This window comes from Thalassophryne amazonica, chromosome 7 (genome assembly GCF_902500255.1).
Source record: "Thalassophryne amazonica chromosome 7, fThaAma1.1, whole genome shotgun sequence".
NCBI lineage: Eukaryota > Metazoa > Chordata > Actinopteri > Batrachoidiformes > Batrachoididae > Thalassophryne > Thalassophryne amazonica.
In genome coordinates, this window is record NC_047109.1 from 34,701,972 (window position 1) to 34,721,104 (window position 19,133).

At 40.2% G+C, this 19,133-nt stretch overlaps 2 protein-coding genes across 5 annotated transcripts in view; both read left to right on the plus strand.

Moving 5' to 3' along the window:
* Positions 1-6,039, plus strand: part of trim35-28 (tripartite motif containing 35-28) — a 42,770-nt gene extending 36,731 nt beyond the window's left edge. For both annotated transcript variants that reach the window (XM_034174002.1, XM_034174001.1), the window contains one exon: positions 4,172-6,039. In XM_034174002.1, the coding sequence (XP_034029893.1) occupies positions 4,172-4,707 (536 nt within the window). In that variant the 3' untranslated portion in view covers positions 4,708-6,039. The remainder of the gene's footprint in view (positions 1-4,171) is intronic.
* Positions 6,040-9,101: 3,062 nt separating this feature from the next.
* megf8 (multiple EGF-like-domains 8) overlaps positions 9,102-19,133 on the plus strand; it is a 122,690-nt gene continuing 112,658 nt past the window's right edge. For 2 of the 3 annotated variants that reach the window (XM_034173997.1, XM_034173998.1), the window contains exons 1-5: positions 9,102-9,439; positions 15,444-15,624; positions 15,734-15,897; positions 18,089-18,298; positions 18,435-18,615. In XM_034173997.1, coding sequence (XP_034029888.1) covers positions 9,416-9,439; positions 15,444-15,624; positions 15,734-15,897; positions 18,089-18,298; positions 18,435-18,615 — 760 coding nt within the window. In that variant the 5' untranslated portion in view covers positions 9,102-9,415. The remainder of the gene's footprint in view (positions 9,440-15,443; positions 15,625-15,733; positions 15,898-18,088; positions 18,299-18,434; positions 18,616-19,133) is intronic. The other variant, XM_034173999.1, reaches the window with a different exon arrangement.

Consider the following 19,133-nt stretch of genomic DNA (forward strand, 5'->3'; position numbering starts at 1 on the left):
TTGAATATATCAGAGCAGTAAATTGATCAGTCCCTGTGAACGTGCATTGACTCACATGCGGTTATTTCCACCAGCTGCAGCTGATCCACAACGTGAATTCTGCCTTCCAGAACAGCTCTTTATATAATCATTTGAATTATCAAACTTCAGACAACTTTATTGATCCCTAAAAAGGCAATTCATTTCACGCCCAATTTCCTCAGACAAATATACAGCAATTAATCCACAATTATTACTCATTGAACATAATAATGGCACACATCAGAATTAAAACAACCGCACATATACACTTGACTGTTTATGCACACTAAACTTTGAAACAGTTCGTTATCTGAATTGAGGAAATGTGAGTGTGGGGGGGCCGCAGCAATACGTGGTCGCGCAGCCAGCTTGGGGAGAACAGGGAGCTGCAGCAGCTAAAGCTGCATTGCTACCCCGGAGGGGGAAGTGCGTGGTGTGAGCGGGGGCCGGGATGGGATGCGGTGGGGGATGGGGACATAAACACGAAGGAGGGGGTGGGGGGTGGGAGCATGTGTATCAGTCACTGTCCAAGTGCGAGTGACAAATGAATTAAGTTTCTGTCAGTGTGTGCTGGAGTTGCAGAAAGATAACAAGGCAGCCAAATGGTTCACTAAGTCCGTAGAAATTATTCTGGAGGAAAACAACGGGGCATTTTGCCCTTCAGAGGCTGATAAGCCTGCCATGTTTATGGTTGAGCAGTGAAAACACATTTGCAGCTTTTATGAACAACCAGATCCAATTTATGAATATTCTCTGGTCTCCGACATTTTCCTTTGCATGACGTGCATTTGCTCTGAGATGGTATCCAACTTGCGTCTGAGTTCAAGGGTTAACGCAGTCTGAGAATGTATCGCCTTGCCCAACTGATTAATTATGACGAACAGGTGAGGGGTCGTGGTTCTGGTGGCACCCATCTTGCCAATTATCCGGTAGGTCAGGGCAGCACATAAACCCATAAGTACCAGCCCTCCTACAATAAAACCAAATATTAATAAATCTTTGATGTCCTCCACAGAGAGTGGTGCCAAGTATGCGATGCGCCATTTCTCTCAGGCGTCGAGAACATAGGCCGCATGGTCCCCCGGCTCCTATATTCATGTTGAGAAAAATGGTGTCAATAGTGTTCGGAGACCAGCTGATCAATTCCATGGTTAATCCAATATAGTTTGAAGAATTCACAGACCGGTGAAGTAGGGACTTTGAAAGTTGGAGCAGAGATAGAGGAGAGAGGAGGAGATGCGTCCGCCCTCGCCAGAGTCCCAAGCAGTGAGTATCTACCTATTGCCACATGTACAGAAGGGCTGGATTGTTATTCCTACACTCATATTGTTATATTTAATAAAAAAAAATAAGTACACGCAGGAGCTGCTGCTCTCGCTGCTGCTGTGTTCAAGTACCATCAGAAATTACATAACTTTTTTGTTGTTTCAGATTCAGCAGTTGCTTGTGGCAAAATAATTTTATCCACACAAAAGATTAATTCTTCCCTGTAAAAGGTGCCTGAGGCCAGTGAAGCTGACCTCCCACCCAGATAAAAAAAAAAAAAAAAATCCAAGCAAACAGGCTGAGTTTGCCCTGTAATTTCCGATGGTACATGAACACAGCAGCAGCACTCACAAAGCAGCTTCTGCACTGTGTGAAAACATTCAGCCGGTCAAACGAAGTCAAACTAAACAATAACATTACAAAAACTAAACAAACGATTTAAAAAAAAAATGTCAAGAATGACAGCAAGATGAAACACGGATGAATTGAGGTTTTCGTTGCCCTTCGTTCAAATTTTTCAACAGTTTAAAAATCCTAACGAAGCGCCAGCATCAGGAATGAAGCTACGTGAAGGTTAAACGATGCCAACGAAAGTCCATATATCTTGTTTTGTTTGGGCTTCATTGCCCTTCGTTAAGTGCCGTGTGACTGGGCCATTAACTGTAATAACGCTAAACTGCTACAACATTTCGGTGAAGGTCCTGCTAACTTCTATAAATTCAGACTATTAGCGTTGGGGGGGGGGGGGGCGTAGAACCCAGAAAACCCAGAAAAGAGATGAAATATTAATATGCTGTAGCATAAACATGGAGGTTCCCAGAATGGGCTAGCATGCCAAGATCTGATGATGAGCGAGGTGTCCTAATTAAGTCAACAAATTAAGAAGTAGTCTCCATTTTGCAAAGTGTTTAATCACTATATAGAAAATATTAAACAAAAAATATTAAGAATATTAGCTTATTTGCACCCATGGATGGGTATATTGGGTCTTACAATGAGGTGTGGTCAGGTGCAGGGCCCGTGCATTGCAGTCTTGTGGCAGCAGAAAGTGATTGAGCCATAGACCAGAAAAGGAAATTATTTATGTAAGTTAATTTTAATAAATGCATTCACTCTGCCACGGCCTCCTGTTCTTCCATGTTCTTGACGTGATCCTTCTTGTCTTCGCGTGTTGTTGACTTTGCTTATTGATTTGTGTATAAGCTCCAACAGGAAAAATGTCATTCGACAAACATTTTTGCTGTTAAATTTTATTTTTAAAAAATGTCTGCTGACATAAAAGTCATCAAAACTTAATTTAGTGGAAGCAAATCGGTTTGCTAGTTGTTTGTAAAGTGAGCTAAAAAGCGAATCCACTTATGGAAAATTTAGCTTTGTTAATGAGCTGCGAGCTGATTAGCAGAACAGGTCCCACCGCTGCCTGCTGATAATGCGCCATTAACATGTGTAACAACATGTGCTTTGATGCAAAAACACATTACAGATGATAATTACACACTATGATGAACAGAAACACGCCATAATCTGTCAGGCTGCACAGAAATATTTCACCGCAGTGCCGTGGTTTGAATCCGAGTGAAGCGTTGTCATCTTTCTGTTGAAGGAGCTGCAGACGTCTCAGTGTGGAATCTCCTGTGAACCATTTCCCTCTAATGTATCAGGCATTTGCAGGGATTAAAGTTCTCCCTCGCTACATCGGGTTTCTGTCTGTTTGGCTGCCATTTGCTGATTTGTGACTTTTTTCCTTCGTTCAGCTAACGCTGTGTGCCATTAGACAAGCAGACAACTGCTAATATAGAGGAACAAGTCCACATTCAAATAAACAAGTTCTCAGCCGTAAGCACGTAGATCACTCTTGCCTCAACCTTAGAAACCCAAAACAGACACCAAACCACAAACATTCAATTTCTTGCATTACTACGTCCGTGACATTAACCCAGTGACTAGTTAAATAATGTAGCCAGCACTCGCCTCCTCAGCACTGCAGTGGCAGCCAGTAAATTTTAACATCAAGATTGAAGCTCTCATTCCAGTGAGCAAAGCGTTTCCATGACAACTCTAGTTCCTGCCACCTTTTTCAATGTGGCGTGCATGTTTTGTGCACAGAATTGTGTGTATGTGAGAAAATAGCTTTAATATTTCCATTTTTTTAATATCATTTCAAGTGTTTCTCTGCAGATGTCATCTCTGTTATTTTATATACAGCAGGTTAGTTATCAGATTATCGGATTGCCCAACAAGTAAACATGTCGAGAGGGTTCAGTACCCTCTCGTGATGTAAACGTCGCCTCCCATCTATGTTTTGAAGCACAAAATCTGCTGCCATCTTGGCTTTGGATCACAGCTAACTACCTTAAACCACCTCAAACGGGTGGTCTGAATTTGCAACCTTTGGACTAGAGTAAGATGGGACTAATTTGCCTATTCTGTCCCCATAGCACACCACCACTTTCAGTCTTTGACTGAGTTTGAGTACAAAGCGTGAATCTGTCCATCTCCTTTAGTGCTGCTTCATAAAACTGGGTCCTGGAGAAAAGTGCAGCAGACACCAGCAGACTTGCATCTTAAAGGGAGTGATGGATAGCATTCTGTTTTATTTCATGTTCTGCCCAAAACATGACCATGATGACATGGACCCACTATCCGCCCTGCACACTCATATAATACACAGTATAAATAACACTGTGGAGTTGGACTTGCTGCAAATCCACTTATGTTATGTTCTTTAGACCAGGCCCTGTATAGCCTCAAGATACGGCCCTCAGGAGTAGTCAGGGATTGAACCTATGATCTGTTATTTAACAGAAAAATATACTTTGGTGTCTCTGAGTGTGATCAACAAATGTTTGAAGGTATGTGATACAGATGTGTCCTGTGTGTGCAGATCCAGTGGTGCTGAATCAGAACACCGCCTCTCCTTTCCTGTCCTTGAACGCTGACCTGACGGTGATGAAGGAAAGCTCAGAGCGGGTGACTGTACCTGATAACCCCGAACGCTTTCATCCCTGTGTCTTTGTCCTGGGTGTTGAAGGTTACACCTTTGGAAAACACAGATGGGACATCATGGTTGGTGATAACCCCAAGTGGATTGTGGGAGTGTGCAAAGAGTCAGTGCCCCGTAAAAAAAAATTTACAGTTTGTCCAAACCGTGGCGTGTGGGCCATAGGACTAAGCAAAGGAGTGTACACCGCTTTGACAAATGACCGTACAGAGCTAGTAGTGCAGCAGCGTCCTGAAATGATTCGCGTCAAGTTAAATATTGATAAGGGCGAGGTGTCATTTTGGGACAGTGGAACGGCGAAGCACCTGGTTACACTGACTGATACGTTTGATGAGAGGATTTTTCCCATTTTTGGCCCTGGGCTGTCCAGTACACCCATGACTCTGGTCTCAGGAAAGATTGCTGTTCACACCTCATGATGGGTTTGTCTCAGTTAGAACATTAAAAGAAATAACTTTTCTAAACCTCAGGAAGTTGAGCAGAAAGACTAAAATGACGCGAAAGTAGTCATACAAGCATGAATTCAATTTTTTTTTTAAAAAAACAGAGGGTTGAGAATGACGGCAGAAAGGAGACGTGAAATATAGTCTGAAGTTCCGTTCCCACAACCACAATCACCACTCTTTAGAGACCACAAAACAACAAAAAAAAATTGTAAAAACACCACTTGAAATACGTATGTTTAATCTTAAAGGATCATATTATATATTATTAGGAAGATCATATTGGACACCAGGTGCCTTTCAGACAGCAATTGTCTCTCCAGTGATACAGCCCCCCCCCCCCCCCCCCCCAAAATAAAAAAAAATGTCAGTTACTTTTGACTGCTTTCTGTGCCTGTTGCTTTTAATGGAAAGGAGCTGCTGGTGTGCAGTGTAATTTTACTTTTGGAGGATTACTGTGGTGCATGTTACATCTGCATACATTTGGGGTTTAGGGTGAATTGAATGCCACAATTTTGCTGCTGTAATTCTGCCTTCTTCCTCTGCTTAGGGAAGCTTCTATCCTTATTTCTCGCTCTCATTCTGATCTCATCCTTTGCTTTGTCCAAGGAGTCACTGACCAAATGGTCCCCCCTAAAAATCGGCCCGACCTGGCTTCACTGCGCACGCTTCATTTCAGAGCTCAGCAGCATCATTTCATTAAAAACTGCACTGCAGTCATCATCCATTTCAGCGACAGATATCTGAAGCTTTTGTACAACAATCATTTCCACATCAATTCAACTTCATTTCATCATAAAAGACGGGGGAAGTGATCAGAGCACACAGCAGCAAGACGTGCTACGATGCCTACATCCTTTCAGAGCATCAGTAAGGACTCACCGATTATTGCCTCGTTTTCTGCTTAAAACGCCCCCCTAAAAATTGGCTGGTAATGCTCAGAAATGACAGATGCGCAGTGAAGGCAGGGCGGACCGATTTTTAGCGGGGGGGGGTTGTTCAGTCTGTGACTCTGGCTTATTCCAAGACTTTGAAATGTATTTTTTTAAATTGTTTATTTTTTATTAATGATGTTGCACCCTGTTAATAAACATCTGTGATGATTACAACTACTTACGTGTGTTATGCTGCTAAAGTAGTAAAAAAAAAGAAAAAAAAAAAAAGATTCCCAGTGGATTCTCGCGTAACACCATCCACCACTCGAAAATCCAGACTTTTGCTTCATCAGGAGCTTTGGGTTTTTGTTTTGTGACAAATGCAGTTTTATATTTGACTGCTGTTGCTGTATTAATAAAACTGGTCAGACTACGATACCCTGTCTGTTTCCCCTCTGTGATGGTCTCAGGACTTGCTTTGTAATTGTGACTGAAACATCTGAGCTCCAACAACCAGTGAAATGCTGATCCTTTGGAACATGCCAAAACTGGTCCTCAATACAATACACAGATTGATCACGGAGGATCTTTGAATAAGGCCTCCGTCAGTTACTTAACCATGGGTTTACATCCTATGAATCTCTTTTGTTAGAACATCGGCAGCAGTATGCTTGAATGGCAAGTCTTTTTCCATGAAAGCCACTTCTTTGTGTACTCTGGTCACCATGCTTCCCCACTTCCTGCAGTCTCTTATGTGGGGTTCCCCATGGGTGTCTGGGTTCAGCTTTGAAATCCTTTTTGCAGACATCCTTAAAGTGCAGCAGTGGGTGGACAGTATTTCTGAGTCCAGGCTCCATTTTTTTTTTTTTTTTTTTTTTTTTCCTGCTTGACATAAATTTGTTTATGATATGAAATAATTGGCGCTGGTATGGTGGCTAAATGTCCTCAGACAGGATTTGTTTCATAGGGTGATGCGGGGTAAAGTAATTATCAGAATTTCTGAGTGATGTTTAGCTCACCTGGACCAAAGGTCCGGTGGCCTTCTGCCATGGGTTGTCTGTCCTTTGTCGTCATGTGTAAATACCTTCTCAGAAAGCACTGAACTGATGAAGGTGAACCTTGGTGTGCATGTTCCTACAAATACGAGCACCAAAGATTGTTCTAAACGTTGCGATACAATTTAAAATCACTGATGGATCTTGGGTAGGGGGTTTAACACCCCCCCACCCCCAAGCTGCGCCAAACTGTTACAACTTGCCAGCCCACAACTCCAGGCTATAATTGGCCTTTTTTTGGACTACTTTTGGTTTTATCTTCATAATTTACCTTAAACTCTTCTTTGCCTTGTTTTGTATCAGTTTTTCAGCACAATCTCACCTGTGTGACTTTACAGTTTTTCTTTCATTTTTACATACTGTATTAACACAGTAAACCTAAATTCACACAAAAGCATAAACTATATAACTGAGAATGCAAATATAACTTGTAATTTTTTAAGAAAATATATATGTACAAATGTAGAAAACAAAATTACATACAACTATTTACAATAAAATTCAGGCATTTTGTACAACAAAACAATAAGGTGCCGCACAAATTATTTGTGCCACTCAAAACCACTTCCTGTCCAACACAAGATGGAGTGAACACAGTCCTGACCCAGAGGAGGAGTGTGACTCACAACACAGAGCCCTACAGGTGCCCACAACTGCAGAGGGAAGGGCTAAAGAACAACGTGTCCGGAAAGCCCTCACAGTATGTGGGTACCCACGATGGTCCCTGGACAAAGTGCAGAAGTCCCAGAAAACAAAGGGACCAGATAGACAGGAGACGGAGACAAGAAGAGGAGTGTCTCTCCCTTATTTAGCAGGAGTAGGGGAAAAACTACAGAGGATCTTCAGACAGCACAAAATCCCAGTTTACTTTAAACCGGTTAACACCTTGAGACAGAAATTAGTTCACCCTAAGGACAGGATCCCTAGTTACAAACAGAGTAATGCAGTGTATTCTATCAGATGTCAGGAAAACTGTAACAAACACTACATAGGTGAGACTAAGCAACCTTTAAACAAAAGGCTATACCAGCACCGCAGAGAGGGCACCAGTGGACCTCAGTCTGCAGTTCATCTCCACCTGAAAGACATTAACCACACGTTTGAGGACAAGGAAGTTAAAATCTTAGCCAGAGAGAAGAAATGGTTTGAGAGAGGGGTCAAGGAAGCATTCTTTGTGAAACAGTTGAAACCCAGCTTTAACCAGGGGGCGGGTCTCAGACACGCTTTGTCCCCTGTTTACAATGGGGTACTCAGGTCAAAGCAGTTTCAGTCTTTTGTTCATGGTAATGAGTCATTCACGTCATCAGCAGAGTCGTCAAGGGAGCCATCAGGAGAGGCTTCCGTCCCATCATTAGGAGGGACAGCTGCCCTGTCATTAGGAGGGTGCTAACTAGAGCACAATAGGTGCTAATTAGAGCTATTGTTTAGTCACTAGCCTATAGCAGTCGGCCTCTCAGTAGGAGGGGTCTGGTTAGGTTAAAAACTCCAGCTTTTGTTGGCTTCTGTTTATTCTTCTCTACAAGAGTCAAGACAGAAGTCAGACTACCAGAGCAAGAATTTTAGCTGTGGAAGCTTCTGTGATTTGAAGCAAAACGTCCTCACGTCAAGCAACCCAGTCCAGTCGAAGATTCAAGCTTCTCTACTCATGTTTTTGCATTTTAAATCGGTTTATTTATTTATTTTTTTAATTAATTTTAAATGTAAACATTAGCATTTTCGCTCAACAGCTTCTCAATAGCTTTAAACACTATCTCTGGTTTGAATATTCCACCTTTTTATTTTGAAAACAGGAAGTTGGTACTCGAAGTAGCCGTCTACTGTCGCCGCTTGTTTACTGTAACGTCTGCAATACGGGCGCACTTGAAATGTTGGAGTGGCTTGCTCAGAGTCACTCTGTCGCCGGAGCAAAGAAGAGGTTTAACTGGAGCGAAGAGGACGTTTACCCGCAATAAAGAAGAGGGTAAACCGGAGCGAATGTTTGTCGAATATCTGTCGAATGGCCAACGTAAAACTAACTTCACTGCGGGAAAGCACGAGGAGGAGCAGCAACTTAGTGCTGAGACTGATTTTTTATTTTTTATTTTTCTTCTGTAAGGGGGCTTTTTTTTTTTTTTTTAATTGTATGATTCCATTTGTATTCCCCCCCCCCCCCCTATTTGAACTACATGTCCTTAATCAAAATAATTGTCCTTAATCAAAATAATTACATTTATCTTGTTTGAAGGATATTTCACGAAGCTGGAATGTTTGGCTTTGTGAGTAAAAACATTTTTATTTGTGTCTAATTTATTTCCTACCATGTGAAAAAAGTATCCTCGCTTTGACGTCCAGATGTTTATTTTTCATCAACACTAGATGGCAGCCGTGAGACGTGACGAGGCTTTGTGTTAGTAATAAGCACCGGCTTCCAGCTGGACAGCTAAGGCAAAAAACAAAAAAAAAACCCAAATGTGCTACATTATTAGCTGACAGTATTTTCTGCTCATGACCGAGAGTAGAACACACTATATTTTGTGATTAGATGATGGCATGCATGGAGGAATGAGTTTCCCTGTCGGCCTTTGCAGCTGACTGACGTTTGCGCATCTGGATTACGGCAGAGCTCGCTTTAGCGCTAAGCTAGGTGTGTTTGTCTGTTAGCTGTCCGCTGCAGTGATTGTTTATATGTTTATTTTTTAATTGTTAATCGCCACCTGTCAGCAAGTTAGCTAGTGTGAATGCGAGCTCTAAAAAAAACAAAGTTAAAATGTAACCATGGAGCCCAAGATTCGGAAACTGGTGAGTATGCTAACTGGCTAATAGCCCCAGGTAAAAAACAAAACAAAACGGTATTTATGTGCTAGGTAGCGTTAGCTCCTCTAGCTTTGTTATTAGCCGTCGGGGGTGTCGTGTCCAACCGCTGCTTCGTCATTTTTATTGCCGAAGAAGTGCAATTTATAAAACGTTTTGTATTAGTTTGGATAAGGCCTACTGATCACTTCTTTGGGTTTGGTTGTCCGTTTCATAACGTTTCACTGCCATTTGAAAGGCAATAGTTTTTTTTTTCCGTAATTATGATGTGCAGTCCACATGATGCTCAATATTAATTACACGACAAAGTGACATTTATGAGATATATCGAAATTATGATTTAATATCCATATATGACAGCATCTCATAATTATGATTTTCAAATCAGTTTTTTTTTAAATTAAGGTACAAAGGGTGTTGTATAATTAACCTATACGACACTTTATATTCCTGTAAATCTTCATGGACAGGTGAGCTTGCCCTCAGGTTTGGGTCATAATATCACAGTTAAAGGTATAGCATATAATGTGATTATTATTTTATAAATGAGTATTTGCAAGAAAAGACGAGCTCCAGACAGGTGTCATGAGCAGGATTTGAATCCAGGTCTACGTATTGGCTGGCCTGCTCTTTATCCACTGAGGTACCTGCTGACATAGAGCACAGGCATGTCTTCTCGAAGATAAACACAATCTGAGTCGGCATTCCCAGTGACTTCTCACTGTATGAGTCTGAAGGGTAAACGACAGGAGGATGGAGAGTCTTCAGTAGAAAAAGAAAAGGAACAGGATTCATGTGGTTCACACCTTGGTGTAGACATCACGGTTTGGTACAAGTTCTGTTTTTTTTTTTTCATACATACAATAGCTTTAATCTGAGAGCAGTTGCAAGCGCTGCTGTTAGCTACTATGAGACAGAGTTTAAAATAGACTTTATGAATTTTACGTTTATGAATTGCATTACATCTCTTGTCATTTGTGTTGGGATGAATTTACTGTGCAGCATGTTATGTTTTGTTTTTGTTTGTTTTTTAGGGGTAGGGGGGAACGCATTGTTTTTGTTTTTATGTGTTGCAACATGTCGCACCAGACCACCTTCAATACTTTGTCCATTTTAAGTTTTGATTTTTGCTTGGTGATGGCTTCTCATAACACCTCACTCTACATATTTTAAATCGTTGATTGTATGCGGTGCTGCTATTCAGTGTTCATCTCATCTGTGAAATTTTACACTAATTTATATAAAATGTCAACTTTTGTTTAACATTTCATGAAACCCTTATAATAAAGAAATGTAATTGAGGTATGAAGTGTGAACTTTATGATAAATAACTATAAATATAACTAACAATCATTCAATGTACATTATGCTGCCTTTACTTAGCTTGGCAGTCACCGTGTCACATCACTTGGCAGTTGCATAAAACAGACTTCTTGTCTATTTTTGCCCCACCTAGCTGGTGGCGTAGCGACCACTTTTCTCTTGTTGCTGTGAAATGTCCACTCTGCTTGAAAATTAATGGTGGTTTTGTCTCTCTCTTATCGCGAGTGTAACCAAAGGTGATTGTGTCCCAGCCATGCTAATCAGCATTGTAATCTGTAGTCGTCAGATTGCCCTTTGCTTGACAAACTACATAATGGCACAACTTCGTACAGGCAGTGTTCTTCCCCAGTTGTTTATTCAGTAAAATAAGTTTTCATATTGGCAACAATAATGCAGATACCAATATATTCATGGAAGGCTGATTTATCAGTCCAGCTTTGAGGTAATTATGAATATGCATTTTATTATTTGTCTCATAATTATGTCTTACAATTCTTGCTATTTCATTGTAATTATGGATTATTATTTCAATGATAAATCAGGATCGAACAATTAGGACTAAATCTCCTGTAAGTAAGTCTTGGCATCTTGTAGTTTTAACTTTGTGGACAGCTATAGCTAACAACTGACCCTGTGGTCTCCCAGTTCATGTCATAGACTGTCTTGAAAGAAGAAAAAAAATGAAATCTTCTGTTGAAGTCATGCGACTTGGCAGAATCCTAAAGCTGTGTTTCAAACACTTTGTGATTTAAGAACCAGACATGGGGTCAAATACTTTTCATTGTATTTAAATACAAATACAGATACTTTAGATTTTCAAATTCCAAATACAAATACTTTCTACTTTTTCAAATACAAATACTTTCTATGAGCTATAAACAACAAATCAACACAAAAACTGATAAACCGGTGACAATTTATTGTGAAAATAGCATGACCAAATACTATTGATAAGTAAAGGATGGAATGTTTTATCACAAATTCACTATTATAATATTTCAGGCAATAATCAAACTATCACAATATATATTCTGTTTCCATTAATATTGCATCCTTTTGTATCCACCATATCACAAAACAATAATAAAATGTCATATCTTCTCGCCTCAGCATATTGTATTATTGTATCTCAAGCACAATAACGCAGAGCTTATCGTTTTCTGGTGTGTCTCAACACGGTGTCACAGAGATACCCAAGTTTGAAAAGTATTTGTAAAAGTATTTGTAAATACTTGGGATCGGCGATGTATTTAAAATACAAATACTTTGAATTCAAAATCAGAAAATACAAATACTCCGAAAAACGTATTTAAGTATTTTCAAATACAAATACTTTTGTATTTGGCCCCATGTCTGTTAAGAACTTTTGCAATTGGGCCATCAGAACTACATTTCAGAATTTATGCAATTACTGCCACGTGTATTTTTCACATTCCAGTTTGGAGGTTTGCAGTAATCCATCAGTCCATGAGTCTTGGCAGAACAACTCCTCAGCCAGTTAGTCGATACAGTAAAACTTCACACAATGGTAGCATACCTTATCAAGACGTACATGAAGGAAAATAATTTCCATGTGACATCTTCAAGAGACATAATTGGCCTTTTGTTGTTCTTTTTTTAATGCATCATATTTGTCAATTACATGTATATAACTTACAATGGCCTCTTCATTAAAGATGTTTGTTGGCCTGACTTTTAGTCCATTTGCTATCTTACACACAGTACATCTGTTTTTCTTCTTTCCATGCGAGCTAGCTCTCTCCCTTGACCAGTCATGCTTCCACCATTCAAAGTTCAGTCTTATTTCCACAATTCTAAATTTGCTCCTGTCCCACTTTCTCCAGACACGATCTCCACCTCTTGTTTTCTTTGCTTAACAGCAGCACAGTTTCCACCAGCACCACGTTCAGCAAAAGTACTGCTAACCGTCATTGTTCATCTGGTCTTTGACTGATTTGGTATAGAAATTTGACTTGTTTTCTGCTTTTGATTTGGCAAATTTTACACTGCATGCCTTTCATGTCTTTTACAAAACATGTCAGTGAGTTATTTCTTCAACTCAATACATAGAGATTTGTGCACATGCGATGGTAATTACTGGTCAGTGACTGATATATTTATTTTTTGCTAATTATTCATGACGGAGACTGTGCAGCTGGTCTGCTCTGTGTCAGCCTGATCCCGCCAGATCTCAGAAGCTAAGCAGAGCAGGATCTGGTTAGTACTTGGATGGGAGACTTCTTTGGAACTCCAGCGGTTGTGTGTGTTTCTCCGGGTAAAACTGGAGTTGTGTCAGGAAGGGCATCCGGCGTAAAACTTGTGCTGATTACCAATGCGGATCTGGCTGTATCCGCTGTAGCGACCCCGAACAAAACCGGGAGCAGCTGAATGAACAACAACAACATTCGTGATGGAGACTCCAAGCGTTTTGAACCACTGAATCAATATGAAACAATTGTGTTGAAATGGTTCAGTGTTTTGAAGCTTTTGATGCAATTAAATGTGGTGACATCTGCTGGCCAGTCTTTAACATAGCACTTACATGGAACAAGGAAACAGTCAGGTACTGTTATGTATATTAAATAATAAAAATTCTATGTGCATCTTGAAATTTTTGACTATATTTTCCTTTAAAGACATTAATAATATACTTGTGTTATAATGTGATTGTGCCATCATAAAATACTGTATGTAATAGAGATATAAATTGTGGAATGCTTGTGCAACTAGGGACTCTTATGACTATAGTTGCACAAAAAGAAAGGGGATTTGGGGGCTTCAAAGGTTTTTATTTTAAAACAAGATCATTTCAATGGTGTTAGGCTTGAGTCTGTTGTTCTCTCCAGTTTTGGAGAAGACCCTCTCACACAGCACAGAAGTTGCTAGCATATTAAGACAGAGTTTGTCCAGCTTGTAAAGAATTGGATAAACAGCTGCCTCCATCCCCCAATCTTCAGAAAATAGTTCTGGGGAGCATTTGCATAGCTAAAACCCTTCTGGGGGGCTTCTCTCTCCAGACACCCCCAACCAGGACCCCCTTGACCCCGTGGCATTTTAAGCATTTTTTATTTATTTGTCTCTCACATGCTTGAAGTTTTACTGAAATATTTATCAAATTAAAATAACAACATGGCCAATACCTTGTGAAAAAAGCAACATCAAAGGAACAAGCACTAAAGGGTTCTCACCAGTGCAGTTGAGCATAGGGGACCCCTATGCTGTGATTTGAACCTCTACACTGCGTTTCAACCAGCGCTTGGGGGGCTTATGTGATTTTTTTTTTTTTTTCTGTCTCCTTTTTTAAAAGACATTTCAAATGTTATTTAACATCCCAGGTCGCAACACAAAGTATCCATGATTGTAAATCTATCTGTGCACATGCGGTTATCATTAGCGGTCGCTTATGTATTTTACTGCTAATTAGTCCTCTTGCTTGGCAAGTCATCAGGTGCATTTCCGGAAAACATCAAACTCTGCATTTCTCATCATTTCTTGGTGTGTGACGCACATTTTAGGAAAGGCAGAAACATCCCAGTGGCCAACAGAGTGAAATGAATGCTGCTACATCCAATAACAAAGCTTCTGAGCTTTCATTCGAAAGTAATGGCGCAGATTAACATAGAATGTAGAACCCCAGTTCAAATGAAGGTGGGACATTGTGTGAAATGTAAATAAAAACGGAATGCAATGATTTGCAAATCCTATTCAACCTATATTCAATTGACTACACCACAAAGACAAGATATTTAATGTTCAAAATGATAGACTTTTTTGTTTTTGTGCAAATATTTGCTGATTTTTAAATGGATGTCTGCAACACATTTCAAAAAAGATGGGACAGTGGTATGTTTACCACTGTGTTACATCACCTTTCCTTCTAACAACACTCAGTAAGACTTTGGGAACTGAGGACACTAATTGTTAAAGCTTTGTAGGTAGAATTCTTTCCCATTCTTGCTTGGTGAAACTTTTAAATTGTCCGTAGGTGTGTGTGTGGGTGTCTATATGTGGCCCTGTGACAAATTGGCATCCTGTCCAGGGTATACCCCGCCTTGCGCTCTATGACTGGTGGGATAGGCTCCAGCCCCCTGTGACCCTTCATTGGACTATGAATTTTCATGAGGTGTGTGTGTGTGTGTGTGTGTGTGTGTGTGTGTGTGTGTGTGTGTGTGTGTGTGTGTGTGTGTGTGTGTGTGTGTGTGTGTGTGTGTGTGTGTGTGTGTGTGTGTGTGTGTGTGTGTGTGTGTGTGTGTGTGTGTGTGTGTGTGTGTGTGTGTGATTTTTATGTCAAACTAGAAAAACTTGTTTATTTTTAAATACAATGGAGTTCGATTCTAGTACAGGAGAGACTTGGTTTTCTTCAGTGAAGACAGTTATTATATTTCAGTATCTACATTGTTATTAGGCAGAATGACTTTGAAATATCATATCGAATATCGATAGCATATTGAATATCTGCAAAAATAAAATATTGTGCATCTCTAAAATAAATGACATGCAACCCAACTAACCCTTATCAACACCTATTTCATGTCATAGATGTTCCTTGTTTAAGATGCTGGGAGTGGGGAGAAATGTGAATGAACATTTATCAGTCATTTTGTCTTTCAGCCCACCTGTGATAGAGAATTAACCGATCCTCTTGAAAATTTTGTTTTCCATCAATTAGGCAATGGCCTCCCCCTTCAGCGTCTCCCTCTTGCTGGTGGCTCTGCTGCTGGCCGAGTCCCCTGGGTGCCAGGCAGGGGACTGCAAGAGCCACAGGCAGGTGTTGAGGGGAGCACCAGGCTACGTTACAGATGGACCAGGAAACTATTCTGTCAATGGGAATTGCGAGTGGCTCATCAAAGGTATAATGATAAAATTACTGTTTGCAGTATAAACAGTGGTGTGTGCATTTGTTGTGTAATATTGGAAACCAGTGACAGCAGTATTGTCCAATCCTTCCTTGTCTTTCAGCTCCCAGTAACAGTCACCGCATTGTCTTGAATTTCACCTTTATGGACACTGAGTGTACCTATGATTACTTGTTTGTGTATGATGGCGACTCTTACCAGAGTCCTCTGCTTGCCAGTCTCAGTGGCAACACAACACCACAACCCATTGAAGCCAAGTCTGGCATGGTAAGCAGTTTATTCATGATGAATAAAATGTCTCCTATGTTTTGGAGTTCTTTTTGTGTGTGTGTGTTTAAAGGGAATACGACCCTTGGCAATAATTATGGAATCACCGGCCTCGGAGGATGTTCATTCAGTTGTTTAATTTTGTAGAAAAAAAGCAGATCACAGACATGACACAAAACTAAAGTCATTTCAAATGGGAACTTTCTGGCTTTAAGAAGCGCTATAAGAAATCAGGAAAAAAAATTGTGGCAGTCAGTAACGGTTACTTTTTTAGACCAAGCAGAGGGAAAAAAATATGGACTCACTCAATTCTGAGGAATAAATTATGGAATCACCCTGTAAATTTTCATCCCCAAAACTAACACCTGCATCAAATCATCATGCAATGTTGCAAAAGATGTTGGTTGTTCACAGTCAGCTGTGTCTAAACTCTGGACCAAATACAAACAACATGGGAAGGTTGTTAAAGGCAAACATACTGGTAGACCAAGGAAGACATCAAAGCGTCAAGACAGAAAACGCAAAGCAATATGTCGCAAAAATCGAAAATGCACAACAAAACAAATGAGGAACGAATGGGAGGAAACTGGAGTCAACGTCTGTGACTGAACTGTAAGAAACTGCCTAAAGGAAATGGGATTTACATACAGAAAAGCTAAATGAAAGCCATCATTAACACCTAAACAGAAAAAAACAAGGTTACAATGGGCTAAGGAAAAGCAATCGTGGACTGTGGATGACTGGATGAAAGTCATATTCAGTGATGAATCTCAAATCTGCGTTGGGCAAGGTGATGATGCTGGAACTTTTGTTTGGTGCCGTTCCAATGAGATTTATAAAGATGACTGCCTGAAGAGAACATGTAAATTTCCACAGTCATTGATGATATGGGGCTGCATGTCAGGTAAAGGCACTGGGGAGATGGCTGTCATTACATCATCAATCATCATCAAGTTTACGTTGATATTTTGGACACTTATCCCATCAATTGAAAGGATGTTTGGGGCTGATGAAATCATTTTTCAAGATGATAATGCATCTTGCCTTAGAGCAAAAACCGTGAAAACATTCCTTGCAAAAAGACACATAGGGTCAATGTCATGGCCTGCAAATAGTCCGGATCTTAATCCAATTGAAAATCTTTGGTGGAAGTTGAAGAAAATGGTCCATGACAAGGCTCCAACCTGCAAAGCTGATCTGGCAACAGCAATCAGAGAAAGTTGGAGCCAGATTGATGAAGAGTACTGTTTGTCACTCATTAAGTCCATGCCTCAGAGACTGCAAGCTGTTATAAAAGCCAGAGGTGGTGCAACAAAATACTAGTGATGTGTTGGAGCGTTCTTTTGTTTTCATGATTCCATAATTGATTCCATAATGATTTACCCTCTTTTAAGAGTTTGATAATCCTCTCCTTTGTTTCAGTTGACATCTCTCGTGTTGGAGCCATGATTCATGTCAGTCCACTTGGTGCAACAGCTCTCCAAGGTGTGATCACTCCTTTTTAGATGCAGACTAACGAGCAGATCTGATTTGATGCAGGTGTTAGTTTTGGGGATGAAAATTTACAGGGTGATTCCATAATTTATTCCTCAGAATTGAGTGATTCCATATTTTTTTTCCCTCTGCTTGGTCTAAAAAAGTAACCGTTACTGACTGCCGCAATTTTTTTTCCTGATTTCTTATAGTGTTTCTTAAAGCCATAAAGTTGCCATTTGAAATGACTTTAGTTTTGTGTGATGTCTGTGATCTGCTTTTTTCTACAAAATTAAACAACTGAACGAACATCCTCCGAGGCCGGTGATTCCATAATTTTTGCCAGGGGTTGTAATGTCAGAAATTTTAATATGAATAAGCCTGAATGTTTTGTTTAATTTAGCAGAAAGAGTTTAGAATATGTAAAAGCCCAGGGGTGTGTAGACTTTCTGTGTCCACTGTATATTCCCAGGAACAATAAGCAACATAAACTGTGTTTTTTTCTCTTATGTTTTTGAATCTAGTTATCACTGGGGTTTAAAACACTTCACTTTAGATTGAAGGAGCTACTTGGATGACTGGTGAAATTGTGAAGAAAAAATAAGTTCCAGTTGGTTTGAACTAAATGTGCAAATTGACTGCATGACTGAGAATCTGCATTACTCTTTTCTAATGCTTGCTTTTATTAGTTGGTCTTTGGTTTGCTTCTTTATTCCAGATGCTCCTCCATCTTTTCAGTGATGCTAATTACAACCGACTGGGTTTCAATGCAACCTACACCTTCTCTTTGTGTCCTGGTGCCTGTGGCGGCCATGGCCGCTGTGATCCCTCTACGTCAAAGTGTCACTGCCATCATGGTTGGGGAGGTGCATCGTGTATGAGCCCTCTGTGCTCCAAGGCTTGCTCTGTGCATGGCCAGTGTGACAAGGTAAAAGTAGGAAAGGTGAAGTTATTAATGAAGATGGCAAACACGTCACCCAAAGCATCGCCTCTCTGTAGGAAAAGGACTGTTTGTCAGTGTATTATGGTTTATACTGTTCCAACTCTCCTTTGAACGTCCTCAGAAAGGCGAGCGGTGTCTCTGCCACACAGGCTTCTTGGGACAAAGTTGTCAGCTCGATCTCCATGATGACAGAGGAGCAGGGCAGTGGTGGCATGTGAGTGGGGGAGACCTCTACACCCCCCCTAGAACTGGTTCTTCTGGGGTGTACCTGAACTCAACAGGAGCCTTGTACTTATTTGGTGGTGAGGATAACTGAGTTAAATTCCAGTGATGTTATTTTAATGCCGACCTTTTGAATTCTGATCCGTCTCTGTAATTATTACATTGATGTTTTATGGTTAAATTTTATTATTTAACAAACCTTAGACAGTCTAACCATTTGGAGTTGTGACTGTGATTTGGTAAAGAGTTTATTAGAAATACTTAGAAAATACTTCAGGTGTAAGTTTGAAACTATTCTTTAATTAACCATCTTTCTTTGAAAAATTATAAACGTGGCAAATTTTCTGCCTCAGGAAATCGTACCCATTTCATTAGGTTCCCCCTTTTGCCTTCACTACTTAATTTTTCACGGCTTAGATTCAGCAAGATGTAAAGATTCGTTATAGCTTTTGATCCATGTGGAGACGATGGCATCACACAGATGACATATTACACCAGTTGCCTGGACTGGTGACAAAAAGCATGATGGATCCATACTTTCATGTTTTTACCCAGTTCTGAATCTACCTGAATGTTGAAGCAGAAATTAAGAGTCTTC